Raw genomic sequence first — 27,701 nt, forward strand, 5'->3', positions numbered from 1 at the left:
GGGGGGTAGATTAACATACGTAACAGACAGAGATGGAAAAAAAAGGACGGCCAAAGAGGATTTGAGTTGATTGCGGTGAAAGTGCTGTTGCCTGTGTGTGCATTATTAATGCCCATCTGTTTTGATTACAAAAACATGTGGCAGCAGCTGGGGATTCACAGCACAAACCCAAACATCCCCTTGGTACACAGTTCAAACTCCCCCTATCATTATCATTTGTCACTAAAGACAGACATTTGAAGGACCATTTGTTTGTGATGGTGTATTTGACATATGTTAATGTGCCCTGAAAATGTATTGCATCTAAACATAGAAACAGGATAACAATTGTTTGGTTTTGTATGCAGAGGCCAATGAGTGATTATGTTTTTTATGATGTTCACTGGTTTGCCACAAAGAATATAGTTTAAAGTATACAAGAACCAGTTTTAAATATACTGTACATTATTCTGTATTGAAAAATTGAAACGTATGGGCTTTTTTGTTTGAGATATGATGAACATTTCATTAGATTATGAGGTGATTTGTAGCTCCTACAGTGCAGCCCATTTATGGGAAAAAAATATGAGTGCTGGAGGCTGAGGTACATTTACAGAAAAACGTCTGTATGTGTCATTCTTTTCCTCAGTTTTCTTGTAAAAGAGAGAGCAAGTTTATCTCTTGCACAAAGCACACATATGCACCCGGTGGTGGATTATTAATAGCAAATCAAAAACTTTGTTTCCATAGTGACTGTTTGAGTCCATTATGGAAAGTGTTTCCTGTTGTTACCAAGACAACAATCCAGCAATGGCAAATGAATGCGGCTCACAGTGACATGCGGTGAGCCGGTGATCTCTCCATAAACAAGCTCAGCACCAAACCAGGGGGCATGTGGAGGACTGGAGGTATGACAATGAGAGGGCTTAAAGGATGTGAAAACATTTTTACATATGCACCCATCAGTTGTTGTATACACTTAAACAACCCAAGTTTGGCTTGATATTGCTATATTTACCTGCACATAATATCCCACTTTTCACTATAGGATGTAAAGACGGCGCAATAAAACAATAATGATGATTATCACAATACGATTTTCCTCAATAACAATATATCACATGTCCAATAAGTGTTTGATTTAATTCATTTGAATCATGAATGAATTAGCACTTATTTATTTTATTAAGGAAAAGACACTGAAAAAAAGATTTTACTTAATTTTACTCATGCGTATTTGTTGATTTTTCTTTTATCACAATAGTTTTGAATGTTCTATCTCAGATCCACTGTTTGGCATCACGTGTTTGTCATGTTCTGACCATAAAGAAAAGTTCACAATCACAGTTAACCATCTGGTTTCTTAACTTTCACTCAGCCTTTAAACTTGAAAGAAATATGGATTTGACATTTATCGTAATAATTATCGATATCGAATTATATGATTTTTTTTATTGTTTCATGCATCAGACTAAACGTAACTAACATTTTGCCTTTATTAGAGAGTTTACAGTAGAAATACAGACAGGAAAGAGGGTAAGCGGTCATCAAGCTGGTATGACATATTTATAACTGTGGTTAAGTTACATTAGATTTTAACTCATTTTCATTAAGTGCTTACAATATTTGTTCTACCCTCTGTGCATCAGTGACTAAAGAGCATAAGGATGGTTTCATAAACTCACAAAACAAGCTTAGGTTTCATCTTGTACTAGTGTTCACACAACTTAATCCTGGACTAACAAGGATGTGGGTGTATCTAAATGGTGCTTCAAGTAAGACACCTTGGATAAACATCCTGTCTTATGACTCTCAGCATCCATGCTTAAGGATTATAAAACAAAGAGTAGTGGGATTAAAATTTACATTTAACTGCCATGCACTCTCAAGATCAATTTGTTCTTTGAGAACAAATTAGGGTCCAAATTGCGTCTGCCCATTTGGTAAAGTTGGGGAAACATTTCACTGTGGGATGGATAGCAGGACCATTTAGACAGGAGGACCAAGTCAACCTCAGGAGGAACTCGAGAGGAAAGAAATGGTCCTGTCCTGGTGATGAAATATGCTCTATTGTATCAGGTTCCAAACTACATTTGGGTTTGGACAAGTGTACTGTATAGCTACCAGAACGGTGTTCCTGCTCACTTGCGTAAATATCGAACTGACTACCATATAAGTTGGGCTTGAGAGATGCAGAAAACGAGTTACGGCTACAAGTGATAAGCAGCGGGCATGCCATCATGCACTCCATAAACCAAGCATGACCATTTTGAGACAAATGGATATCCCACACATACGCACGCACAGCACACAATGTCCTCAAAAGTTAAGAGGTTTAAGAGAGATTCCAAGGCACCAAGAAAATCAGAACAGCAAATAAGGAGACACAGCACAGACACGTCCAACAGAACTCAGGGTAAAATATCCCAACAGTATTCTACCGTGTAACACTCCTCTCAGAAAGTACTGCTAATATGGGCATATATATATAATAACCTGGCAATATCTTGCAACAAGGCAAGCGCTGTCATCCATTTTTCATTTTCAAAAATACTGAAATAGGGCGGAAAGCTAAAAATCTAAATTTAGAAAACAAATCTGATTAAAATCACTTTCACAACATTCAAATGGACCCATGCCTGTTCAAATCCAAAAGCATAAAGAAAAACAAATATATATGCAAAGATCTTGTTTGTGGCGGCTCTACTGTACAACAAATGTGGGCCTGCAGCGTGACTGATCCCAATGCACACACATGGGACTGAATGCGTCTAATGTGTCACTGTACGAAGCTACTTCCCAGGATGCTGCGGGATAAGGGGCCTTTGTTCATGCATTGTCACCTAGATGGGAAATCCTTAGAGCAAAGAATCTTGCCCTCAAAATGAAAATAAAACTCAAACCCCGCAGTAAAAATGCAGCCCCCCTTCTCCCCAAATGTCTCATACAGCTATGCAGACATAAACACACGGTGGAAGACAGAGAGGCTAGATTCCAAGGTTGGAACTGGTATTGAGTAAAACTCAGTCCTGTAAATTACTACTTTTTACATGTGGTTAATCTTATACTGTGTCAATCAATAAGTGTTGGAAATAAGGAAAAATGCAGATATTCAACTAAAAAGTATTTTTAAGAACCATAGCACACATTTTCTTATGTTTCGTCCATTCGCACGTTTTCTAAAGTTGTGAATCTGAAATTATTGTTGATCAGTTAGGTCTAGCTGTCTTGTGTCTGTAAAGTCTGTTGGGAGATCCTTAGGAGTTACCAGTTTATTAAACACACCTGTACAATCTAATGTAATCCAATACGACAGCCCAGCAATAACTCCTATCTTTGGGAAGTGTATCGTGTTCAGTTTTTGTTGACACTGTGTCAGAGGTATTGACTCAACTCTGTGGTAATTTATGAGGTTGTATATTTAGTGGTGCTGTTTCACAGCGAACTGCATTTATCTTAAGAGAAGCTTTCTAATATTCTGTCTACAATCATTTACGTGCAGGGAGCAGAATATCAGCCTCTCAATATGATGCTTTGTGGCTGGTTTGTTGACACTGTGTCAGAGAGGTCAAATCCACAAGTTTCTTGATAACAGTGTCAACAAAAGGGAACATTATAAACTTCAAAAGATGTATTGCAGTGAGCTTCTATTACTTAAAATCTACTGCAGGATTATTGTATTAAATTGCATTAGACTATACAGACTGATCGCTCCCAAATAATCTTGTTTACTTGACTGACACTATCCTTTTAATTACCTGGCCAAATGGTATTCAGAGTTTTGCCCAAAGAAAATAGTAATAGTGCTCAGGACAGTCTGGAGAGACTGTCTTAATTGCTTTAAATACAGTGTTTTAATGTGTTTTATAATATTTTGTAGAAGTCTTTGTGAGTTTCAACTAAAGCACAAAAATAGCTGTTTGTACTAACATTGCAATATGAGGTGGACTGAGCAGCTGAAAATGCAGGTGCAATGTTAGTCCAAAAAAACCCCCAAACAGCGCTGCACCACCTGATCTGCATTACAACAAACTCATCTGTGCCACTCCACCTACCTTAGCGTAAGCACATTTGTTTTGAGCCATGAAAATACCAAAAGGTCTGAGAAAAACAGCATTGCTGCAACTGCTGGCTTTGCTCTAACACAGGTCACACACACACATGCTGCTCGCACCACATCAGGTTCATATTAGGGCCTGTTGTGTTCCGAATTAAGCATCAAGTTGTTTATCTAGGGACAATGACAGGAGCAGTGACACATTTACAAAATAGAGCAAAACATTGTCAGGAGGCTAGTTGCACAGAAATAAATTCACGGCCAATCACTCCTTACCAAGTCGAGCCTATCTGGTCATTACACAGCAATAATTCCCTGTGCAAATGCTTGCATAATTAAAAAACATTAAATCCGTAAAAAAGTGTTGGGATCAGAAACAAAATAAATGCAAATTTTCTTATTTTGTCCATCCGAGAGAACAGTTACACATTATATGCATATTGCATAACTTAAAATGGAAAACAAACCCTTTATTCAAATTGTGCCAATGTTTCCCAGAGTGTGAAAAAGCCACCATAGAAAGCTGAAACACAAGGGTTTTTTGCCGCTGGCACTGACACACTTACGTTCCCAGGATCTCTTTGAAGTCATACTGATCCTTCACATCTGTAGTCTTCTTTTTCCAGGGATGGCAATCGTCACCCAGTGGCATCTTCTTGTTGTTACGGTCAGAAACAATACTAGTGAAGAAAAAGAGGATAAGGAGGAAATGCTTGTTAATACCAACAGTTTAACTCCCTCCATCCGCCACCTGCAGTAAATACAATACTGCTCACCTTTCTTAAATGGTTGATTATTATGATGATGATGATGATTATTGTTGTTTTATAACTTGGATTACTGACATCATTGGATCTATTACAGAGTTTGCCACTTGTGCTGACACAGTGTCCAAAAAACATCTGACATTATAAGGAAAAAAAAGCTTTATTCGTAAAGCATTTTTCAAACACAGAGGCAATTCAAAGCACTTTACATTAACCAAGTGTAAAAAACAAAACAAAAACAAAAACAAAAAACAAAACAAAAACAAAAAATTAAGCCCATGTGAGCTTAATTATGTTGTGTTTGGAATATTTAAATTTTTGGTCTTGACAGCTGGGGTTTAGCTGTTGAGGCGTTGATTTTTTTGCCTTGTGGATGTGTATCAGAGAAGAGCACTTCATACAAAGTCACATAATGAAGTTGAATTATTGTTTGTTCAACTTTCGTAAGGAATTGCATGATGCCAAAAGAATAACCTTTATTCTGCAAGTTCAGTCGAGGAACTGTCCTAAACTTGCCATTGCTTAAAACAAACTTTACAAATGGATTGTTGCAAAAATTTGGTCAGTCTGTTACATGCAGACAGTTGCATGTGTCTCAGATGACTTAAGAATGCGATAAATCCTGTTTCTTCACACGCAAAAAACATTTCCTATGACACCTGCTATTGAACAATTCACCCATTATACTCTGATACTTGTCACATGTAAACACTGACTCACTGCTGTTTTTCGGACTCCTGAGTCTGCAAAGATGTGGCTCAGGTTATTTCATCGTGGCTGTTGCAATGTTGTGGTTACTTTGGGAGTTCAACGTGGCACACAGAGCAGAGGATCTGTTCTAGATGTATAGATTATTTATATGGACATGTGAGCAATATTTATTTCCTGCAGTCATATTCAAGTAATTTTAAAACCAACAAGAGTGGAATTTATGGTCAGGAGGGCTAAAAGGCATGACCGATATCTACTAGGTTAAGTAAACTACAGTTTCACTCTAGTAACCCAATTGTTGCTGTAGAAGTAGGTTCATCTTTTTATACCGGCCATGTCAGAGCTGCATAAAATACTGGCTGTGAGCAGGGCTGCGGACCCAGGTCAAGTTGACAAATTAATAAGCACAGCAGCAAATAAAGATTTTCCCCTGGTGTTTACTTTGGTGTAACACTGTTGTTGTCAAACTGAAACTTTAAGATCTGTCTAAAGAGAAGCACATGTGTGGGTAACTTTACTGAGCTTGTGTAATGCTCAAGTTTAGGTAAGGTGATATGACGAATTACTATAAAAATGCTCTAGCCTTTAAGAGTTAGGAAAAGACACAAACAATGTTAATTCTTCGGTTGTCTTTCATTTTCAATTTTGTTTCACATTTTTCAGGAGAAGTTTACATTCACGTGTTTGTCCTTACCATACTCTCAAAAGCGGGACTGATCACAGAGGACCGTGCTGTCACAGCTATCATCATGAAACCCACAAAGTGGCATATATTGCGAGACCTGGAAGACTAAAATAGCCCTGTTCATATCAGCACACCTCACTCCTCCACTGTTCCTGCTGCCTGCCTGGCAACTTCACAGTCTGTCTATATGAGACAATCTAACATATTGTTCTGGGTTGCACAGGAGCCATTTTGTTACAAGACAATATAATAGCACGGTTTATCATTTGCCCGTCAGTTCAGAGTCAACTCATTTCATTTGCCGAATTATTATTTTATGAGTGCAATCAAGCGATAGACAGAGGAAGGCTTAACGCTGCTGTTTTCTCAGAATAAATTATCATTAATAGGACACCTCTAGCTGCATTGAGGTGCAGTCACTGATTGATGCACACACTGGCATGGATTCATAGAGCCTCCCATGTGCCATGTCCTGCCATGCGCACACACACACACACACACACACACACACACGGTGGCCCTCTCGTCGCCTTCACTAATCAGAATCCGGCTTCATACCTGTCGTCATGGAAACCCCAAAGAGCTGCTTTGGTAACTGAAAGTCTAAGTTTCTTCGGTGACTAATGGAAAGTGGCAGCTAAGGGTTTTTTTAAACAACAAAAAAAGAATCTGGTGTGCGGTTATTGGATATGGTTTAGAAGGACACACCCAAGAAGCAGTGAAAAATGATCCAACCTGATCAGGTATACACTACATACAGTACAATTCATTAGTTATGCACCCACATGACCACTGAGGAGGTACTCTGTGTCTGTTTTTAAATACCGTATTAATTCGCAGACAGTGTATTTGTGTGTCCATCTGAAATAAACTTACTGAACAATGTAACAAAAAATACAAAGCTTTCTGTTAAACATTTAAATTGACATCTGAGTCATTCGTCATTTCCTCCACTGCATTTTACATGCTATTTAAGCAACAGAAGTAAAAGGAAGTATCTCTAAATAAGGCATGAAAAAGCAGCATGCAAAGCAATGTGCTTAGGGGAAGCAGTAAGAGGAAGTCCAGTCAATTCTGCCTTACTGGGGACAATCAAACAATACATAATGACTGTAAGTCTATTTCTGAGTACATTTTTCAACTTCACACCAGTCTCTTTCTGCAGAAATTGAGGATCATAACCAGGCATGATTTATTTCCAATGCTTTCAAAAAGAAATGATCTGGAATAGGTCAAGGCGTACTAATCACTGTGTGAAAATACAATAGAACCGTTTCTGTGCAAAGATTTTTGTATGCTCTGGCATCTTGGGATTCTTTAGTCTTTCCCATGTCTGTTTGCAAAGATTTTGAGCTTGTAGTGCTGAAAGTAACTGATTGGCTGGTCAATACGGAAACAATTTGTATAATTTACTAAGTAAAAAAAACAATCACTTGCTGAGATGAATGTGAATATCTGCTTACTTATCCCTATTTCGTATTGATTTAACAGAAAATACTTTTTGACTACTGGTCAGAAAGAGCAATTTCAACAATTACTTTAGGCTCTAGTAAACTGTGAAGGAGTTAGCTTTTATTTTACATTGAAAAGATGTAAACATGAACAAATTAAAAAAATGAAAATAATAGTGGCAGCTCTAAACTTATCTTCACTTTCTGACCAGCATTTATTAATTGCACTGTTTAAAGAGCTAAAAATAACTGCAATAGTTTGACGGAAACTGAAACCACAGAAAGAGTGAAAATGCCTCTCACATACTGCTTGTTTGTAGCATCCCACCTTGCTCTTATGGATATTCATGGAGATTCATGTTAATTCACACACTGAGAATGGGTGGCATTGAACATCAAAGTCATTTAAACATCAAAGACATTTAAACATCAAAGACATTTAAAATCTATGAATGCATCAAGCCTTGCTTGTCACTGGTTGTGTTCATTTTAGAAATATACAGGCAGTTGGACTTCATTTCAGTGACACAAATATCTGTATATGTTTAACATTATGCAACATCATATTAGATTTTAAATAACACATTTCAAGTAAGTGGAGCTTTAAGGACATTGTCAAAATCAGGAAGGGGTCTGGTTTTCAAACAGGCAAAACAAGGTTCAAGTTTGAGACACGCAGGGGCAGATAGGTAAGTTTTATAAAAGGTGGTAGAGGAAAGACACATGCAGGTATCGTAAGACCATGAAGGCTAGAGGGCAAAACCAGCTCAGTTTTGACCAGTGGGTAAAGATAAGCTGCTCAAAACCTAAGAGGCAACAGGACAGAAGAGGCTTGAGACAGGGAGATGCACAATACCATAACCACATTCCCTGAGTAGTATGTTACATGCAGCATTCACACTTGTTTAAGGTTTACAGAAGAGAGTTGCTGTACTCACTGGTTTCCCATTCCTGTGATGTGCAGTAGACAGAAGAAACACACACACACACGTACGCATAACCACAGTTAAATGTGACAAACTGATGTGTAGTTAGGGTGTGTTCTTTGAATGTGAAATTCAAATTTGCAATGGTGTGACGTCTGACAACACTTTAGTGCTTACAAAACGCACACACGCACACACACACACACACACATAGAATCAAACATACAAACTTATATTAAAACCATATTGCCTGAGGCTTAACTAAAACTTGACCAAACTGAGCTCTGGACAAACTTACGTGTTCTCTAAATTGCCTGCTCTAATTCTACAACAGTGTGGGTAACAAACTAACACTAACATTAGTGTTCTTTAGTAAACGGTGGCAAATATTTATTTTGGCACACCTTTACTACTATTACTTCATATCTCAGCAGAAAATCTATGGCACAGCTCCAAACTGTAAGGACTTCTGCTGCCAAGTTATGAACAAATATTAGGAGCCAAACAGGACAAAAGCAGAGTGGAAATTGCAAGAGGAAACGGTGATCCACACGCGAGGGTCCAAGTTAAAATGAAATGGGCTAAAATAGTGTTTAGTACGTGAGAGGCCCAGTTATTGCGCGAGAGACTGACTTATAGTGTGAGAGAGAGACCGAGTTACTGCGTGAGAGAATGACTTATAGTGCGCACGAGAGTCTGAATTATAGTGTGAGAGAGAGACCGAGTTACTGCGTGAGAGAATGACAGTAACTCTCTCGTGCGGTTACTCGTCTCTCAACCTCTCTTGTACCATAACTCTGCCTCTCTTAACAGTGCTTCAACATCTCTCGCAAATATTTGTTTCCTCTCGCAATTTTTGAGATTTTCTTCTCACAGTTGGCGCCTCATAAACAAAGACTTAACTCACACAATTCCTGCATTCCTGTTAAAGCAGATTCACTACACAAGAAGACAAATACTTTTTGAAATGATTTGATTTCTTTTCAGGGCTTGGTTAGGTCAGGTGCATAGCTACATCTATGATCTTTTAAGCCTTTCAGATGGGGAACAATTTATCGAAATCGCAATATGGCCAAGTGCAATATCCATATTGCAGGAGCTATAATTTTTTGAGAAAGGTAATATGAATCACAACATACCATTACAAATCATATTCTTCAGACTTTACAGACTGCAACTAAAATAAAATCTTACTATTTTGTTCAGTGAAAATTAAATACAAAAATAACCATTCCCACACCAATCGCCACTCATAGCACAATCACAATATCAAAAACTAAAATGTTTCTATCATTCAGCCCTACTTTCAGAGCTACAGAAGACAAGGCTCTTGCTAAAATTTGAACCACAATATGAATCACCTTTCATACAGTATAGTGCATTCAGAACGGTAACCCTTTTTCTAAGTCCCAACACTTGTAATGGTTTACCTTAATGGCTTTATTGTCTCTTTGGAATCTGGGGTTTTCCAGGAATTTTGTAGATAAGAAGAGATATGCACATTGCCCAGGGTGAAATACAGCAGCTCAAAGAAGCTGGAGCCAACACAACTCCATTCACATATTTAGCACAAATAAAAATGATTCATTAGATCAAATGGTTGAACTGACAAAAGATCGAAAGTCTCTGCTGTGGTGGGTGAGTGCTTTTTCCTGTGTGCCAACTAGAGCAATATGTTTAAAAGCATGAGCACAGAGACAGCAGTGAAAAGGCAGTTTGTGATTCCCTGTTTTCTTAACTTGTAATGTCTATCAACTATTGCAGAAAACAGAAAACTATCCAATCTATACCATCCATCCCTCAACAGATGTCAACTGCTTGCCATGGTGCCTACCCAAAACTGCATGGCCCCAATGAACCCTCTGGCTGACTGACAAACAGAGAGGTTTATGAAGAGCAGTCTCATTGGTCAGCTGGTGTAAATGACCCACAACAAATCTCCTCTGTAAATGAGCTTATTCATTGATAAGCAGACTTCTTCTTACAAGACGCCATGAAGAAGTGAGGGGTGTGTGTGTGTGTGTGTGTGTGTGTGTGTGTGTGTGTGTGTTTGTGAGAGGGAGAGAGTGTGTTGACAGAGAAAGGGAGAGGGAAACTGAAAGAGGGAAGAAGAAATGAGAAATAAGCGAAGGGGTCAACACTAAAAATACTTCAAGCCTTAGAAAATTAGACATCATGTCATGTTTACTGAGAAAACCTTCGCGCCATTTCTGCAGTAAAGATTAATAATAACACCACCAGGGCTCTGTCAAACATAGCCTGTTATTATTAGCCAGTTATTTATAGATGATCAGACTGTATAAACTTGACTTCATTTTATCGTATTAATTCAGAGAGCAGTCTTGTTATACTGGTTTCTATGGAAGAGGACAAGTAAGCTATCACTTCGGTCAATCCTCATGTCAGTATCTGATCTTGAAACTGCAGCTTCAGTTACACTGAGGTCCTCTTGATGTGAATGATAGTATGCATAGCGCGACTGGCGGCTGCTGTTAACTTCAGCAGTCTCTCCCCTATAGAAGAGTAAACATAGTTATAGCTTTAAAGTAATTAAATCTAAGTTCCTCTGAGCGAAAAGTCATAACACGGAGTGAATGTAAAGCGCCCGTAAGGTTAGCTAACGTTTCTCACTGATAAACGTTGCTTGAAAACGGACTATCAAACCCCCCCTGACATGAAACCGCGCTTCAACTTTCCATCTAGCCTTTGAGGAAGAGACATAATGAAAGTTTGTGTCATGACAGCGTAGCAGCAGTGGTCTCTACCTGAAATTCAGCAGTCAGTGAGGTCCAACAGTGGTGCTCAGGGTCCGCCCGTCTGTCTAACTCGTAGAGCTGTCACACTGAATCTGTACTTGGCAACCTCACCAGCAGCGCTCCTCCTGACGTCACCTCAGGGCAGGAAAAGGACCAATCACCGTCCGAAGCAGCGGCGCACAGGTAAACATCTCTGCCAAGCTATTGGTCGCATCTCTCCACACGTGACCCTCCCTGCTGTACTTCGGATAGAGGGCTTGGAGGTGAGTTGGTGGTTTGACGGTGGTTGTCATAAATGGCCCCTGCACTAATAGGACTTTAAAAATAGAGATACAGCTATATACACGGACAACAAAGCTGAACAAAGACAGATAAAAGTAAACATAGAACTATGTAAAATAGGTGTGTGTGTGTGTGTGTGTGTGTGTGTGTGTGTGTGTGTGTGTGTGTGTGTGTGTGTGTGTGTGTGTGTGTGTGTGTGTGTGTGTGTGTATAAACTAACAATGACCAGCAACAAAGCATTGTAACCACATACAAATATGCTAATCAGTACATATTGAATAAACATTATGGTGATGACAGCCATTGTGATCATGGCCTACTTGCGGCTAGGTATTATCTCAAACTCTGGACCACATAATCCCTTACTTAAGCTATACTGTAGATTTGATCCAGTGGCAAAGTGTACAAACACACAGAGAGAAGCTATAGAACTATTAATAGCCTACTCAGCCTATTACATTAGCAGGCTACTCGTGGTAGTAGTTGTAAACTTAATAGATACTTAGAAAAAATTCTTCATTTTCCTATGTAGCCTACATTGAGATGGACATGCCTCAATCAAATCTGCGTTTTTGTCTTGGTTATCTGTGTTTTCTGTGTGCCAGTGAGTGATGTTTCTATAGTGTTTCACAAAAGAATAAAACCAACACCAAACCAATTAAATCTATTTATTTGTGACCTAAAATAAAGCCCACACAACTGACTTCCTCATGTCTTTTCACTCTGCACCACTTTGCTTCACTGAATTCGTGCGCTCTCAGTTTGTGGTGGTCTAGTGCCCCACCTAGTGGGGTTGCATGGCCCCAAACAGGCAAGGTGAAGTCCACAGAAACGGTCTGCCCGAAATAAAATAAAAATCTGTAGTGGATGCAATATGAGGAAACCAGACCTTTTGATCATTTTTATATATTATAACGTTGAAATACTCGTGCCATGCAATTATAATAAGTTAGTCATTGTTTATAGTGACCACTTGCTCGTTTGTCCCATGTGCTTAAGATTTTTTGGCTTTTTGATGACACATTACTGACATATGACATGGCAGGACGCATCTCATTTACAAGTAAGCTACCAATTACCTGATATTTTAGTCGCTGGGTAAATGAAACGGGGTATGATAAAAATGATTTGTTACACTTGTATATTTAAAAAAAAAAAAAAAAAAACTGAGATCGCTTTATCCTACAGCAATGTGATACAATCAAGGTACACCAAAAAAAGGAAGGGAGACTGCTTCCAGGGTTTATCAAAAAGAGAGAATTAATTTTTAAACTTCTAAATAAATGCTATCTCAAGTGAATGCAGGGTATTTGTGAGGCACGGTTGGTGTGATGGCTGTCCGGTGTCTAGATGCGGACGCCTGGTGGCGCTGTGATGCAGACGGAGCAGAGTTTCGGTCTGATTGGACCCTCTCAGCGTCGTCGGCACTGAACTCCCGGTTGCCTAGTGAGGAAAAAACTTATCGACTGCTGCAAATTTCCTGCGTTTTCAAAATCACATCTGTGACACTGAGAGCGAAGGTTCCCCGAACATACACGTACATCCCGTCTGTACAGCTGAAGGATGGGACGAAATAAACCCGCTTTTGTTGCTGGGAGTGTCGAGTAACGTTTCAGCGTTTCAGGCCGGAGAATGATGAATAATTACACTTTCATCAGGGTCGTTGGTAAAGGGAGTTATGGGGAGGTGCACTTGGTGAAACACAAAACAGACCGAAAACAGGTGAGAAACGGAAAGTGTTTGTGCAGTTCAGTACAGCCCACCAAAGTTTAACGTTAAATAAGCAACGTAACGTTATAACGTTAGCGTTATATTCACTTGAAGTTTTATAATCACCAGGCTTGACTACAAAGACCCCGCTAAGGTATAAGTAGCTTAAAGTTAGCTGAAGTCGGTTTGTTACGCTCTTTCACATTATGTTGTGAAGCGAACACAATAATGTTAACACATCCAGTGCGCTGGAAAACACAACAAAGTCATATGTTAGAGAAGAACATTTTATTTAGTTGCACGGTAATAACACTCAGTTTGACAGTTGCTAAAAGTAGTTTCCTGTCAACAGGAACAAATTAATTGAACCTATATAACCTTAAAAAGCTGTAGCTGCATGATTATTACTGACCATCATGGTGACTGTCATCCACCTTCTTTAGAGAGGAAGGTTTGTAGTTAACTTAAGCCACCAAACAACAAAATGTTTTTCTGGTTCATGGTTCCAATGTCAGCATTGCATAGCTTGAAAAGTAATCATTCATGTGTGGATCACTAAAATAGAAGGGAATTGTGAATCCCAGGTCCATAACAGTCATTAACTTTAGCTAAAATAATGTAATTATGTAAATGTAAACTTAAACTGGGTCCAGTTCTTTGCAGTCTGGTTGAAAATGCCTCAGTTTCTTCACTTTGTGGTGACAAACATTGTATGTTTTCCTTAACTTCCAATTCAGGAGACTGATGCATTGTGTGTGTGTGTGTGTGTGTGTGTGTGTGTGTGTGTGTGTGTGTGTGTGTGCGCGCCCCCCCCCCCAGTATGTTATTAAGAAGCTGAATTTAACCACCTCCTCCAAGCGGGAACGGCGTGCTGCAGAGCAGGAGGCGCAGCTTCTGTCCCAGCTACGACATCCCAACATTGTGACATACAGGGAGTCTTGGGAAGGAGATGACTGCCAGCTGTACATTGTGATGGGTTTCTGTGAAGGCGGGGACCTTTATCATCGACTCAAACAGCAAAAGGGAGAACTCTTACCTGAGAAGCAGGTGGTGGAGTGGTTTGTCCAGATAGCCATGGCACTCCAGGTATGTTGTGAGATTGAAAGTGGAGGCCTAAATTTTTTTTTCTTTAAACAAGTACAGAACATATGAACTCACTGTTGTGATTTTGCTCTGCAGTACCTGCATGAGAGGAACATTCTTCACCGGGACCTTAAAACACAGAACATCTTCCTGACGAAGACCAACATCATCAAAGTTGGGGACCTTGGCATCGCACGAGTATTGGAGAATCAGAATGATATGGCCAGCACGCTCATAGGGACCCCTTACTACATGAGTCCAGAGCTCTTCTCTAATAAACCCTATAACTACAAGGTAATTGATAGATTGGATTGTGGTATTGAGTTGTCTGCTCTTACTGTCTATTCATGAATGGTGATAGGCGCTGCTTTATAAATGGGTGTTGTGTTTTTTTTAGTCAGATGTATGGGCCCTGGGTTGCTGTGTGTATGAAATGTCCACACTTAAACATGCCTTCAATGCCAAGGACATGAACTCACTGGTCTATCGCATCGTAGGAGGAAAGGTGGGTTTTGTCTTTTTTTTATGCTATCTATATATGCTACGATGATGAAAACTATTCTAAACTCTCACTCACTTCCACTAGACAAGCTTCACACCAGATGACAGTTGAAATAGGGATTTTACATCTGCAATGTCCAGGAGAGTCTAGCAGATTTGTGTTGGACTGCTTCCCATGAAAGAGGGCGCATCTGGGCGTAGTTGTGATAGCCCCAAAGTCCGTGTGAAGTGAAGCAGTGGTCAGGTGGGGAGAGAGATAGTAGGGGAGAACTGGCTTTAAAGACACCACTAGAGAGGTTTGAATGGTTTTATTTTTAATAAATTATTTATGCTTTTCCAGGTGACAGAAACTATCGTTTTGCAACAGATATATAAATCAGCTATTAATCTGATTCTGAAGTTTGCTTTTCAGCTCCCTGAACAGACTGAAGTTGGAAATAGTCTTGTCCTTTCCCGAGTAACCACATAAGACAGAGCTGTGGGTTTATTGATCGGTAGTTTTAGCCATCTTGATCAGGAGTTAAATAATTGTTTATTTACTAGTTAATCCAGTACATTATTTCTGAATTTTATGGCAAAAAAGTTTCACAATGGTGTGTAATATTTTCCTCTGGTTTTCTCATCAGCTGCCACAGATGCCCAGTAAGTATGATCCACAGCTGGGAGAACTGATCAAGAGCATGCTGTGCAAGAGACCTGAAGACAGACCTGATGTCAAACTTGTCCTCCGGCAGCCCTACATCAAAAGACAAATTGCCATGTTCCTTGAGGCCACTAAAGAGTAGGTGGCACAGAGAGCAGACTGGCTTGCTGTTATTTTTCATTTCTTCGAAGCTTTTAGTTTCATGCAGAAACCTCAATCAATGCTTTTTGTTTGTTTTCTTTGTATAGATCTCTGTATGAATGCTGATTTCCATCCCTCCTTTGTCGTTGCTCCTCTGTCACAGTGAGCTGCTAGCAGTCGATAAAATGATTAAACTTTACTCAGGTGTTTTTGTTTTTTACCAGAAAAACTGCCAAGTCAAGAAAGAAAGCTGTGGGTGGCACTGGTGATTGTAGGGCCAAATCACCTGTTGTGTCATCTCAGCTAAAACCTGAGAGAAGTGCCCAGCCTGAACCTTTAGCCAGGGTGAAACGGGTGAGTGAATACAGAATAACGAGGCTGGTTTAACACAATATTTTAGAATATTCCCATAGTACCTCATGATGTCCATCACTCAGTAGTGAATTACTGCGTTGTCACATATTGAAAATGTATTCTGGGATTTTCTTTTATTTCTCATAATAGATCTTAAAATAGACTAATAGTAACATACAGGTACTTTCTGTTATACTCAACAATTAAGCTTCATTATGAATAGGAACTTTTTGATTTGAATGGTAGCATGTCATCGGTTAACTCAGTCCTGCTAGTTCAAATAAAGTGCCCACCTAATCATGTAAGTTGAAAGTATTGGTTTGTCACTTGGACATGGCTGTCATGGACGGTAATGCATTGGCCAAGATGAACAATGTCTTTTATAATTAATTAATTAACGGTGGGCTGCTGTGCTTTGTAAATAGCCAGCAATAAGGACGACTGACATTCATATTTCTAAGCTTAATTAGTTTAATTGGGACACTGAATTAATTGACTTTTTCAATGAAAGCACTTTACTTGGTCACAGTAAGCAGGTAGAAAACATATTACTGGCACATTTCTTTACTCTATTACAGTAAAGCCAGCGAGCAAGTGTTGTTGGATTCAAGTAACATTGTGTAAATACCTTTCAGAACTTTTTATTTTGAGACAGAATCAGTACACATGTATAACGTTCATATCTTTAGATTCATAACATACAGTACATGACATCGCATTAAGGCTTTCCAAGTTGTCATGACCAATCCTAAATAAGTTTTATTATTGTATATTTTTTCTCTGTGTGTGTGTGTGTGTGTGTGTGTGTGTGTGTGTGTGTGTGTGTGTGTGTGTGTGTGTGTGTGTGTGTAGGTTTATCAAAGTAGTAAGATAAAACAGTCCAGTGGGTTGCTCAGATTACTGTACAGCTGAAGCTGTTTGCCGGATTCTCTGATGTCATGCGGGGAACCATCAGTGTTTATTATAGTTTCTGTTTTTTCTCTTCATCAGAAAGAAGAGACACAACATAAAGTCTGGAATGGCGCCACCGAGTGCACTCCAGTCCAAACACCTCTGCCACCCAAACCCTCTTCACCTGATGCTCTCAAAGCCAGCATCACATCCCTGGCAACCATCAGCAACATTAATATTGATATCCAACTCCAAGGGGACGAGGACCTGCTGAAGAGACAGGCGCAGGGGCCCCAGACAGTTGTGTCTCACCACCTGGCAGGTAATGAACCTGTGGCTCACACTGTTCACAAAGACAGCAAGGGAAGAGGGAAACCCGATCCTTCTCCCCCTCCTTCCCCTCTTAAGCCCACTCTGAAGTCTGTATCAGGTGTTTGCGGCAGGGGAGGAGATGAGAGGAGGGCATCCAATGGATTGTTAGACACTCATCCCCAGGCCATGTCAAACCCTGGGGATACATTTTCTGTCTCTGCAGAGAAACAGATGTCAGATGTGGATGATAAGAATGACACCATGGAGTTACTGAAAGAGGCTGACATGCAGAACCCAAAGGTAGAAGTGGAGAACGAGGCTGCTTTTTCTATCCCTGAGAGGAGACCTGCACACAAATCTAATATAGGAAATACTGGAGTGGTTGTGGAAGCTAATGTAGACAATAAAAATGACACTGTTACCCTTCTCAAAGGAGCGCTGACACAACACCATACCTCCAAAATCCAAGTAAGTGCTCTTAGTAGTAGAGCGGTATTTCTACTGTTTTCTTGTGAAGAATTTGTTTGCATGCGTTAATTGATGTGTTTGTAGGAAAACCTAGAATCTACTGAAAAGCTGTTGGAGCCGTTTCCTCCAACACTGGTGAGCATTAAAATTCTTGTACTCATTCTGTGGCAGCTCCTGCCAGAATAAATTAAATTGTGGGAAGATTTTCTGCCAGTTTAAATGTATTGGTGTCTGTCTAGGAGCCTGTTGAGGAGGACTCACCCTTACCAGTCAGTAACCCGGGTCTGAGCACTCCATGCAAAACTCCGCTGTACTTTTCATCAGAACCTTCTGTATCCCAGCAGCACAGAGGGAGGGACACAAGATGGACACATGGCGATCAAGACAAAGTAAAGGCAGATACAGGAGCTACTGTTAGATATCTTATCTTTAGCAACCCGAAGTGCAAAGATTGTTGGGCTCTGAATCAAAATATTAACAAAAAAGGAAAGCAGTTCAGTTTATTTATCCTAAGTGCTATTGCCTCATAGGACAACATGGAAAACATTTTTCCCAGAAAATCATGCTTATGCAAGCTTATTAAATGCTGTGAACTGTAAAAATGTATTTTCAGATCTAAGATAAAGTCAAGATATGATTGTTGAAAATATCCTCTTTCAAGTACATTTTTCTGCTCCGGCCAGACAATAAATTTGACAAATGTGAGACTTTTATGCCTTCTGTTAGTCCAAGGTGTCTGCATCTAGACCTTTACCTCCACCTCCTGTTGAGAGCACAGCCGTGGAGGGGAGGAAGAGGAGCAGGAGGAGTACAGAGGGCAAGAAAGCTAGTGTAGCCGCAACCTCCACATCAGTTATTTCCTGTAAGGACGGATTCTTACCACTGCCACAGGTGAGAGTGCTCCTCCACTCACACAGAGCATACAGCCACATTACTGCAAAGACTGAATATCTATTTTGCCTAATAAGCTGTGTCATAACATTTCTGCAATATGAAAAATGATTTAAAAGTTTTCTTTCAGTAGGTGTAAATCATTTGAGACCATGGTTTGAATGTAATACGAGACAATATCAAAAGCTTTGTTTCTGTCCTAATTCTTTTTGTGCTTGTGGCTGATGGTCTCGGTCGGTTCTTGCTGAAATCAGCAGATGCAGTTTTTCAATCACAAATAATGTGGGCCGATTTTATTTTCAGGATCGTCCTCTATCTGCCAGAGAGAGGAGAAGACTGAGGCAGTCACAGGAGAGTGCCGGCCAACAAGGTACTTACTGTCTTCTCCTAACTAAAACATTATAGTTGGACCAATAACGAAAAAACAGTAAAACTTAAGTTGTAGAAGCTAGGAAAGGAAGGAAAAATCAAAAACAGTAATCCAAGAAAATGTACTTCCATACACACATATTTTTTTTTATACTTCAGGACACCAGGAAACAAACATACACATGCACATTGTTGGTGAGATATTTTATACATTATTACAGCTCGATTAAAAAACAAAAAAAGTAGCAGTTGGTAGGTGACTGATTTTCTTGATTTAATTTTCTGCTCTTTACACAGGCGTTAGTGTGGTAAGAAGGGCGTCTTATGATGTCACTTCCACCAAGGATGAGCACTACAACACCCCAGTTACCAGATCTGTTTCAGACACTGAGACCAATAGTAAGGTACTGACACCTCATCACCGTGACATTCAGTTGTACTTTGTACAGTTGTTAAAAGGGAATTGCACTTTTTGAAAGCAAGACAGTAAAGGCTAGATATGCCTTGTGCCACTAAACTTATGTTATAATGAATGTAAAACAGAAGTCTCTGTCAAACTATTGTGACACAGCAGTGGGATATGTTTCATTACAGCAGGATAAGCTGCCGGAGCAAAGGTCAGATGAAGATGAGTGCAGCTCGTCCACAAGTTCCACAGAACGTTCAGAGGCAGACTGCAGGGAAAGGTGAGAGCGTCGACTACAGCAGAAAATAAAGTGCAACTGAACTACAGTCAAGCTATTGCTTTGCTATTTATATTTTTAGCTCTGGAAAGTCTCTGTTAACATATATGCTGTATAAACCACGATTTATGGGTCATCTGCAGGAAGACCGAATCCAGCGACATGCAGGATTTAGTCCATATGATGACCCAAACCCTGAGAATGGATATTGGAGACGGTGTGAGCGAGGTGGGAAAGAGCAGCAAATTTGGCTCTACGGCACTGCCGGAATTTAAACTCAACAAGAAGTACAGGGACACCCTGGTGCTTCACGGGAAGGCTCGCGAGGGAGCAGAGAACCTGTTGCTTGGTGAAATACCAAAAGGTTAGACACTTCAGTCAAACTCTGTTGCCATTCTGGAGCCTCCTTGTGTTTAACCAGCTTGTATCTCCTAAAGGCTCCACGTCTGGCCCAGCCAAGATAAGGAGAGCCATAGAACACCTGAGAACAGATCTAGTGAAGGGCCTGGGGGTCAAGCTGCTGGACAGAGTCCTGGATATCATGGAGGAGGAGGATGACAACAAACGAGAAGTAAGATTTTTAACAAGTAAAACACATCACACCGAATCATTTATACTGCACCCACGGTGTAACTGCTAAAATCTGTCAATAACATAAAATGTACAGGAGGAGCAACTAAATATGTTGTGTCCATCTGTGCACAATGCTTAGAGATATTATGGTTTCCTTAAGTGAAATATATTGTGCACCTCTATACCATAAGTATAATATATAAGTCATAAAGATACAAGTTACATCCAGAAATGGCTGTGATTTTCAAATGCACTCATCAATTTGTATGTCAGACATACGGAAACTGCTTGTTCACAATTAAATGGACCCCTTTAAGTAAAGTAACTAACTTAACACTAACTTCTAATCACACCTGTGAAATAGATTAACATGTCCTTGCACAGTGCAGCCAGTTTATCTGCAAACTTTAAGAACTATAATTCACCTGTCCTTTGTTTCCAAAATGATCACAGTTGGCATCCCTTTTTCTCACTGCAGCTGTGCCTTCGTAATCAGATGGGGGATGACAAGTACCACGCTTATGCTGTAATGGTGAGGCAGCTGAAATTCTTTGAGGACAATGCCTTCAAGGTTTAGAGAAAATGCTGCATACACATTTGCGTTTCCAAAACACCACTTGTGAGAACATGTTCACGAGAGGCAAGAATCTTGACAGGTCTCGTTTAACAAGAAACTTTCTCTTTGAGAGAAACGTCTCAGTCCTCGAATAGAAACTTGTACTCAAGTGAAAACCTGTCTATACTGTGAACAAGAAGGTTCATTTGTTTCCTGCCAAAAGACCACCCTGTTTGTGTGGCATTGCTACTTTCTTCCTCCTGCTTGCATGCATTGATCATTTATGCTTGCAGGTTTTGTCACAGAATTGCCACAATGTCTGCCCTTGTGTGAGCAGTTAAAGTTAAAAAATTAAATTACTGTTTTTAAGTTGTTTTTTTCCCACCTTATTCTTCAAACAGGATTTGTGAATTATTCTTGTAATTTTCAGGATTCCTATGCAAAGTTTGAGTCATGTTAAAGCACTCTTTCTACTTTTTGTAGTGGATACTCTATTTATAATGCAGGACAGAATTTGAACAATTGTTTTTACCTATGCTGTATCTTTGAAGACACTAGATCTCACTTCTGTTGCTGTATTGTATTTTCTTAAACACAAAATAATGTAATGTAGATGCATTGTAGATATTAACATTTCAATGATTTCTAATAAATCCTAAATGTATTGTTTTGTTTATATCCGTTTTCCATAATGTTGAGAACCACAATAAAACAATTTCATTGACAGCGACAAATGAAAGAAGAAGAAATGCATCACAGTAACATACTCAGCAAGTCCTGCAGAAAAATAATCCCTCATCCCATTTATAAAACAAAGGCAGTATCAGATGTTTATTATTTGGACACATATGTTTTTCATTATTGACTGATAAACACTGTAACAACGTTTTCCCCCCCAAATGCTTCTAATAATGGAAACTGAGAGACAGAATTCAAAATAATTTCCAATATAAAACGATGTATTAACAGCCAGGTAGGGATAGTTCACAGTAGCTCAGAGTTATTTGTGCTTCTTCTTCTTGAGACTTTCCTGAGGCTTTTGGCTGGACTCGCTGCTGGGCTCTGGTACAACTGGCTGCCAGGAGAGAGGATTCTGTCTGAACATAGGCCATGGCGGCAGGGTCAGCTGAAGTCAAGGGCAGAAACAGAAGAAATTATGATTTGGGCTGTTAAAGGCCCACTGTAAGAAGCCTTCATATGGTGTACAGCCAACAATGTGCAGCAGAGAGGTATGGATTAGCAGAAACAAAAATTAGCAGAGTTAATTATTGTGGCTACACAACATCTAAATCTATATGTTGTTCCTTCTTCACAAATGAAGCAGACAATGCAGATAGAAACTTACCACACAGGACACAACAAAACCAGCCAATACTATGTACACCGTCCACCCAAACTGTTCAATGATCAGACCGTAGACGAATCCAATGACCTGGAGAGACGATACAAATGATATCAGTGATCCTGATTACGGGTAACAACGCAGTATCATTCTGTAGACCTATTTTGAGTTGGTAGTTTGTAGAAGTCATGGTTAGTTACCGCTGAGATGAGTATTATTCCTTGGAAAATCTGTTCAGCCAGCTTCTGGCCTTTATAATCCTGTAACACAAGGGGCACATCGTTTAAGCAACTTTAATAACACAAACTCCGTACAGGCTGAGGTAAAGAGGGTAGTGTGTCTGCAAAATAAATAGCGGGTGAGAAATTGGTGTTGTCTGATAGCGTTGTTTAACGTTATACAAATTTATTGGCAATACCAAGCTAACGGTTCTTAAACAAGGTCCAATGTAGTGAAGTCACAGGTGTGCGCCACAAGATCAGGCAACAACTGGCGACTTAGGTTCATTCACAATACATGCATATTCATTTGATATGTGGCTCTGTTAAAGCCACAACTGATCAGAAAACGATGTTTATTGTAACTTTGAACGATGTTATAACAATAGCTAGCATAGCAGCTGTTACCGATGTAACGTTAAGGTTAACTTAACAACTGCACTGGCTAGCTAAGAATTAATGTTAGCTTGACAGAAAAGCAAGAATGACGACTAGCGTGCAGCTCAAATTATCTCTTACCATGTGAGTGGGAATAGACTTGAATATGGACAGCATCTTTTCACTTAAAATAAACACGCATACACGGGAAGAGTTTGGTTCAAACGGTATAACGAGCCGAAGCGATTTGACTTCCGGTACCAAACCGATACGTCGTGTTGTGAAGGACCCATCCAGCCACTCCTGCGTGTTATAACTTAACGTTACGTTTGCTGCGCCGCGCAGTTTCACAGATCTATAAACAATATGAATTGAGCAAAGTGCTTGTGGATGCTTCATGTTGATGATCCATTTGGTTTGTGTTAGTTCGCCTCCCTAAATGACTTTACGTCAAAATGTCTAACTACGTTTAGCTATTTTAAGCTATATTTTAAGCATACAGTTTTTACCCGGTATCTCTTGTCATTAAGTCATGTATACATATTATTAAAAAAAACAATAATTGTTTTATACAAACTGGAAACAGCAAGTTAATGTAATTTTACAATCAGGCAAACGCATGGGCATCTATTACTACGTGCAATTGTGGTAAGGGATAAACTTGTTGATGTTGAGTTGGCAGTTTGGCTCTGGCGTGAATTATTTCCACTGTCCTGTCTGGTTTGTGTTAAGAGCTGCTTTTACCTGCGCTGTATACATTTTAAACTGAATCATATTAACACACAGTTAAAAGCCTGTAGTTTGCGAACGGTCCAGTTGTGTGTCGCCACGCAGGGGTGCAGCAGCGACTCGGGTTCACCTCAGTCCTCATTAGCTAAGCAGATAATAGAGATTGGGCTGCACTCACATCAGCTTTGATTATTATTATTATTATTTTTGTAACAATTTATATTTTTATCAGGGGTACTGAAGGGACGGATGCGGCCGCTGCCATGACATTGAGGAGAGGTGAGTCAGGTTACATGAAGTGACTTCTTATTTGCGCCTCAGAAACGTGTAATTATATCTAGATAACGTTACTGTAGCACAGTGTGGAAACAGTAGTTTAATAGATTCTGGTAGGCCAGTGCTGAGGCACAATGGCTGCCATTTACATTACATAAAACATTACTTATTACAGATTTGTGGATACTGACACTTTACCACTGCTATTACAAACATAAGCTCTTGTCATATCTTGTAGTAAACGTGGTCATCCTTGTGCTGCTGGCCGTGGCCTTCCTGATCATAGTTCAACGAAATCTCCTAAACCTCAGGGACTTCTTACACAAGGAACATCCAGGTGTGCTTATCTTTGTGCTGGGGGAAGTATACTGTGTGTCCGCTATTCTGTTACCTACATGTGTGGGGTACACTTTTTAAATCAGAATATCTTGCGTGTTGTCAACATCCCATCAGACAAAGTCAGTGCATAAAATTAAATAATTCAAGCAGTTTGTGAAACCCCCCAAAATGTCTTTATCCAGGTGCGGAGATGATTCTTCCCTTTGAATCGGAGTTGTCTCCAGACCTCAGACTAGAGTCGGCGAGGAAAGGAGAGGAGATCCCCGTCCTCATCACAGCTGCTGAGGAAAGACTCGGTGCTGTGGTTGCTGCCATGAACAGTGTCTACCAGAACAGTAAAGCCAACGTCGTCTTCACAATAGTGACCCTGAATGACACAGTGGATCACCTAAAGTAAGACAATAAAGCAGGTCTCTCTTGCTTCATCATGCATACCATTATATTGCCTTGGGCATATTAATGCAGGTCTCATTGTTTTTACCAAAGCTAAGAGGATTTTTTTTGTTTGTTTTACCAACAGAGTGTGGCTTAGCAAGACAAACCTGAAAAATATAAAGTATAAGTTGGTTATTTTCAAGCCTGAGATCCTCAATGGGAAGATATCTAAAGATCCTCAGACGCTGGAGGCTGCAAAACCGGTGAGACAACTGAATGTTTTCTCAATGTGCCAGAATAAGTTTTCATAATACCGTTTACCTTTCTTCATCCCTTGCAAACATTGTTTTAATTATCTATTTTTCAGTTGTCTTTTGCCAGGTTTTATCTACCTGCATTCATACCCGAGGCAGAGAAAGCTATCTATTTGGATGACGATATCATTGTACAAGGTAAGACACCACCATGAAAGGAAGATAATTAACTTGGCCATAAACGTAGTATTTTCCAGCTGCTTGTCATTCAGAAAATGTGTTTTCCGAGCACCATTACACTGTCAAAAATATATATGTAAGAGCAGTAGGAGAAAAGATTATCAGGAAGGGAATTGATGCCTGTTCTGTTGGATCTCAGGGGACATTCAGGAGCTTTATGAAACCAACCTCAAACCAGGACATGCAGCTGCCTTTTCAGATGACTGTGATTCAGCATCTGCTAAGGGCATCGTTCGAGGGGCTGGAAATCAGGTGGGCATCATGAGCTGACTTTTTTCAATTATGTAAAAAAATAAAGAGCATCATAATGTGGAGGTTCTTGGTGAATGTGGCGACATTTTGATTACACCATGATTTTTTTTTTTAAATAGAAGAACTATATAGGTTTCCTGGACTTCAAGAAGGAGGCTATCAAGAAGCAGGGGATGAGGGCCAACACGTGCTCCTTCAACCCCGGGGTCATCATCGTTAACCTGACCGAGTGGAGGAACCAGAACATCACGCGGCAGCTGGAGCACTGGATGGAACTGAACACGCGGTACGTTTACTCACACTGGTGACAAGATGGGTGAATATGAGGCAGTCTGAAGGCAAAAGTCTGGAATTTTACATCAGTTGAACAGAAATGTAATATCATGGATGCTTTTTGTTCACATTAAGCTGAATGTGTTCATTTCCTCAGGGAGGATCTGTACAGTAAGACACTGGCAGAGAGTATCACAGCCCCCCCACTCTACAAACGTCACTCCACCATCGACCCCATGTGGCACGTCAGGCATCTGGGTAAGTTGCTGATTGGGAACTGCAACACATTAAGAGATCAAGCTTTCCATGTGGACAAGTTTCTCTGGGAGGTTTGTGCGATACTTCCACACATACTTATCCACGTGTACTCGGCGTATATAGCCCAGACTTGTGCTGCGTGAGTATTTTGAGAAGAGATTTTAAAGGAATGGTTCAATATTTCCCCCTGCTCCAAAGTGATTATGCTAAGCTAACTGTCTCCTGGCTCTCTAGCTTCACATTTAATGGACAGATATGAGAGTGGTATTGATCTTCTCGTGTAACGCTTACTTCCCAAAATGTTGAACTATTCCTTTAGCAGACTTTCTGAGGTACTTTTTCTGTTGCTTTAATTGTACCAGAAGTTATAACCGACTTTCTTCTGTGGTCTGTGAAGGATGCAAGTATTGGTTAAACTTTTTGGTGTCATATTTCTTTAATTAGAATTTCAGAATGTTTGCTTGGTTTGCATGTTTTTGAAGCCAAATACAATGAACAGTGTCAGACATTTGAATGATCACATGATGGCAAAACATTGTTTTTCCAGGTACTACAGGCGCCGGAAACCGCTACTCCCCACAGTTTGTGAAAGCTGCCAAACTCCTCCACTGGAACGGGCACTATAAGCCCTGGGGGAGAACGTCATCCTTTTCTGACGTGTGGGACAAGTGGTTCATTCCAGACCCCACAGGAAAATTTCATCCAGTGCGAAGACACACAGGGGACAACTAGACGGGAAAATTTTGTTTCAGGAACTTTCGACCACCCAAGCCAGCCGAGTCCCAGCAGGACCACACCTCGCAATATCTCAGGAACTAAGTTAGGCCTTTTCCCAGCTCTGTACTTGAGTTCGGTCCTCCTCCGCACATGTAGACCTGTGCACTCTCACAATCCCTTAAACACGCAAGACATTTTTTATATACCCAGTGAATCTCTATTACTGCTTGGAGTGCACAAATATTTTTAGTTCAGAAACTCTGCGCCCTTAAGATTGCTTTGACAGTCGCTTGTGTAAGAGCAGTGTTTCATCCTGATGAAATGATTAGACATACGTATGCATCAGTCCCAGTCAGCAGTAATGAGATACCTTGTGACAATTTACGCTGTTTGCATACTAAATGAGTGTGTAGTTACCTCAGCCATGACAGTGAAGCAGTCGACCCCACAGTTTATAGCTTGTTCAAACACGTTCCCCTCAGAGTTATCACTTCTGTCTGAATTGTGAACATATTAGCCGTGCACATGCCTCATGTCGTTACCTCAATTCAATACTTCCTGTGGAAAAGTAATTAATTTTTTATGCTTAATGGCTCATTGGTTTATTTGTCAGATCTTTGTATTAACATCTTGTTAAAGCTGTGCTTAGGGCAGCATTTCCATCACAATCAGACACAAAATGCTGTTTAACTCTGTTCTGTTATTCTCAATTGTTAATCCAGTGCAACTACAGTCAAGCTAATAGGACACTATCATTTTGATTTATCCCAAGTATGAATTAACTATGCCATAAATGAACACTAATTCAGTGTTGTACTGCCTCTGATGCTCAACTGTTTTTTTAATGACTTTATATGCAGACCACTAAACAAACAGCACCTCTGCAGAAATGCACAAAATTCTCACGTTTCATCCCCATCAGGATTTTTTTATTTGTTTTTTAAAACCTCAAAAAGCAGTCACCTTGCTGGTGCAAGTATGTCATGTTTTGTATAGTACATGAAATAAAATGTACATTTTTATCAATCAAATTTTATTTTTTATTGGTCTGCAATTAACAGTTTTTCTTCTCTCCAGATTTGACATTGTCAGGATTGTGTCTAGTTTTCTGTAATACTTACCTACTGTAAAAGGGGTGTGAAATAATTACGAGCCAAAGGCAATGCCGTTTAAATGTCACTACTGCATGAAACTATTAGTTTCAATGTCAATTCATGGTTTTGGTAAAATACAGGTAGTTAGTAGAGGGGCAAAAAAATAA

General features: G+C 39.8%; 4 protein-coding genes and 1 long non-coding RNA gene across 16 annotated transcripts in view; 3 read left to right on the top strand and 2 right to left on the bottom strand.

The window, feature by feature from the left end:
* Positions 1 to 11,464, bottom strand: part of camk1b (calcium/calmodulin-dependent protein kinase Ib) — a 38,297-nt gene extending 26,833 nt beyond the window's left edge. For both annotated transcript variants that reach the window (XM_046075960.1, XM_046075959.1), the window contains exons 1-2: positions 11,342 to 11,464; positions 4,603 to 4,716 (exon numbers count right to left, since the gene is read on the bottom strand). In XM_046075960.1, coding sequence (XP_045931916.1) covers positions 4,603 to 4,688 — 86 coding nt within the window. In that variant the 5' untranslated portion in view covers positions 4,689 to 4,716; positions 11,342 to 11,464. The remainder of the gene's footprint in view (positions 1 to 4,602; positions 4,717 to 11,341) is intronic.
* LOC123987250 lies at positions 788 to 12,257 on the top strand. Its single transcript, XR_006829072.1, has 2 exons — positions 788 to 887; positions 10,384 to 12,257. It is a non-coding gene; the product is annotated as an uncharacterized LOC123987250 (long non-coding RNA).
* A 791-nt stretch (positions 12,258 to 13,048) lies between these two features.
* Positions 13,049 to 21,465, top strand: nek4 (NIMA-related kinase 4). 7 transcript variants are annotated; one of them, XM_046029494.1, is made up of 18 exons: positions 13,054 to 13,336; positions 14,144 to 14,410; positions 14,504 to 14,701; positions 14,805 to 14,912; positions 15,535 to 15,689; positions 15,917 to 16,046; positions 17,037 to 17,259; positions 17,473 to 17,717; positions 17,802 to 17,852; positions 17,957 to 18,106; positions 18,444 to 18,608; positions 18,912 to 18,978; positions 19,137 to 19,172; positions 19,275 to 19,381; positions 19,572 to 19,663; positions 19,804 to 20,024; positions 20,098 to 20,231; positions 20,712 to 21,465. In XM_046029494.1, exons 1-18 carry the CDS (start codon positions 13,247 to 13,249, stop codon positions 20,808 to 20,810), a joined length of 2,538 nt encoding a protein of 845 aa, XP_045885450.1. In that variant the 5' UTR covers positions 13,054 to 13,246; the 3' UTR covers positions 20,811 to 21,465. The 7 variants fall into 7 exon arrangements, with proteins under 7 accessions (XP_045885447.1, XP_045885450.1, XP_045885446.1 ...); XM_046029491.1 differs by having other exon boundaries at positions 13,049 to 13,336; positions 17,037 to 17,717; positions 19,575 to 19,663; XM_046029490.1 differs by having other exon boundaries at positions 17,037 to 17,717.
* A 142-nt stretch (positions 21,466 to 21,607) lies between these two features.
* spcs1 (signal peptidase complex subunit 1) lies at positions 21,608 to 23,022 on the bottom strand. The gene is made up of 4 exons (XM_046029506.1): positions 22,869 to 23,022; positions 22,332 to 22,391; positions 22,135 to 22,221; positions 21,608 to 21,915 (listed from the first exon to the last, which is right to left on the bottom strand). The coding sequence occupies exons 1-4, from the start codon at positions 22,902 to 22,904 to the stop codon at positions 21,790 to 21,792; spliced, it is 309 nt and encodes a 102-aa protein (XP_045885462.1). The 5' UTR covers positions 22,905 to 23,022; the 3' UTR covers positions 21,608 to 21,789.
* Positions 21,735 to 27,471, top strand: glt8d1 (glycosyltransferase 8 domain containing 1). 5 transcript variants are annotated; one of them, XM_046029500.1, is made up of 10 exons: positions 21,735 to 22,018; positions 23,689 to 23,735; positions 23,971 to 24,069; positions 24,254 to 24,464; positions 24,592 to 24,709; positions 24,814 to 24,898; positions 25,080 to 25,192; positions 25,312 to 25,478; positions 25,623 to 25,723; positions 26,271 to 27,471. In XM_046029500.1, exons 1-10 carry the CDS (start codon positions 21,987 to 21,989, stop codon positions 26,453 to 26,455), a joined length of 1,158 nt encoding a protein of 385 aa, XP_045885456.1. In that variant the 5' UTR covers positions 21,735 to 21,986; the 3' UTR covers positions 26,456 to 27,471. The 5 variants fall into 5 exon arrangements, with proteins under 5 accessions (XP_045885456.1, XP_045885454.1, XP_045885457.1 ...); XM_046029498.1 differs by lacking the exon at positions 21,735 to 22,018 and adding an exon at positions 22,168 to 22,263; XM_046029501.1 differs by lacking the exon at positions 21,735 to 22,018 and adding an exon at positions 23,028 to 23,148.
* The last annotated feature ends 230 nt before the right edge of the window (positions 27,472 to 27,701 follow it).

This window comes from Micropterus dolomieu, linkage group LG18 (assembly GCF_021292245.1).
Source record: "Micropterus dolomieu isolate WLL.071019.BEF.003 ecotype Adirondacks linkage group LG18, ASM2129224v1, whole genome shotgun sequence".
Lineage (NCBI taxonomy): Eukaryota > Metazoa > Chordata > Actinopteri > Centrarchiformes > Centrarchidae > Micropterus > Micropterus dolomieu.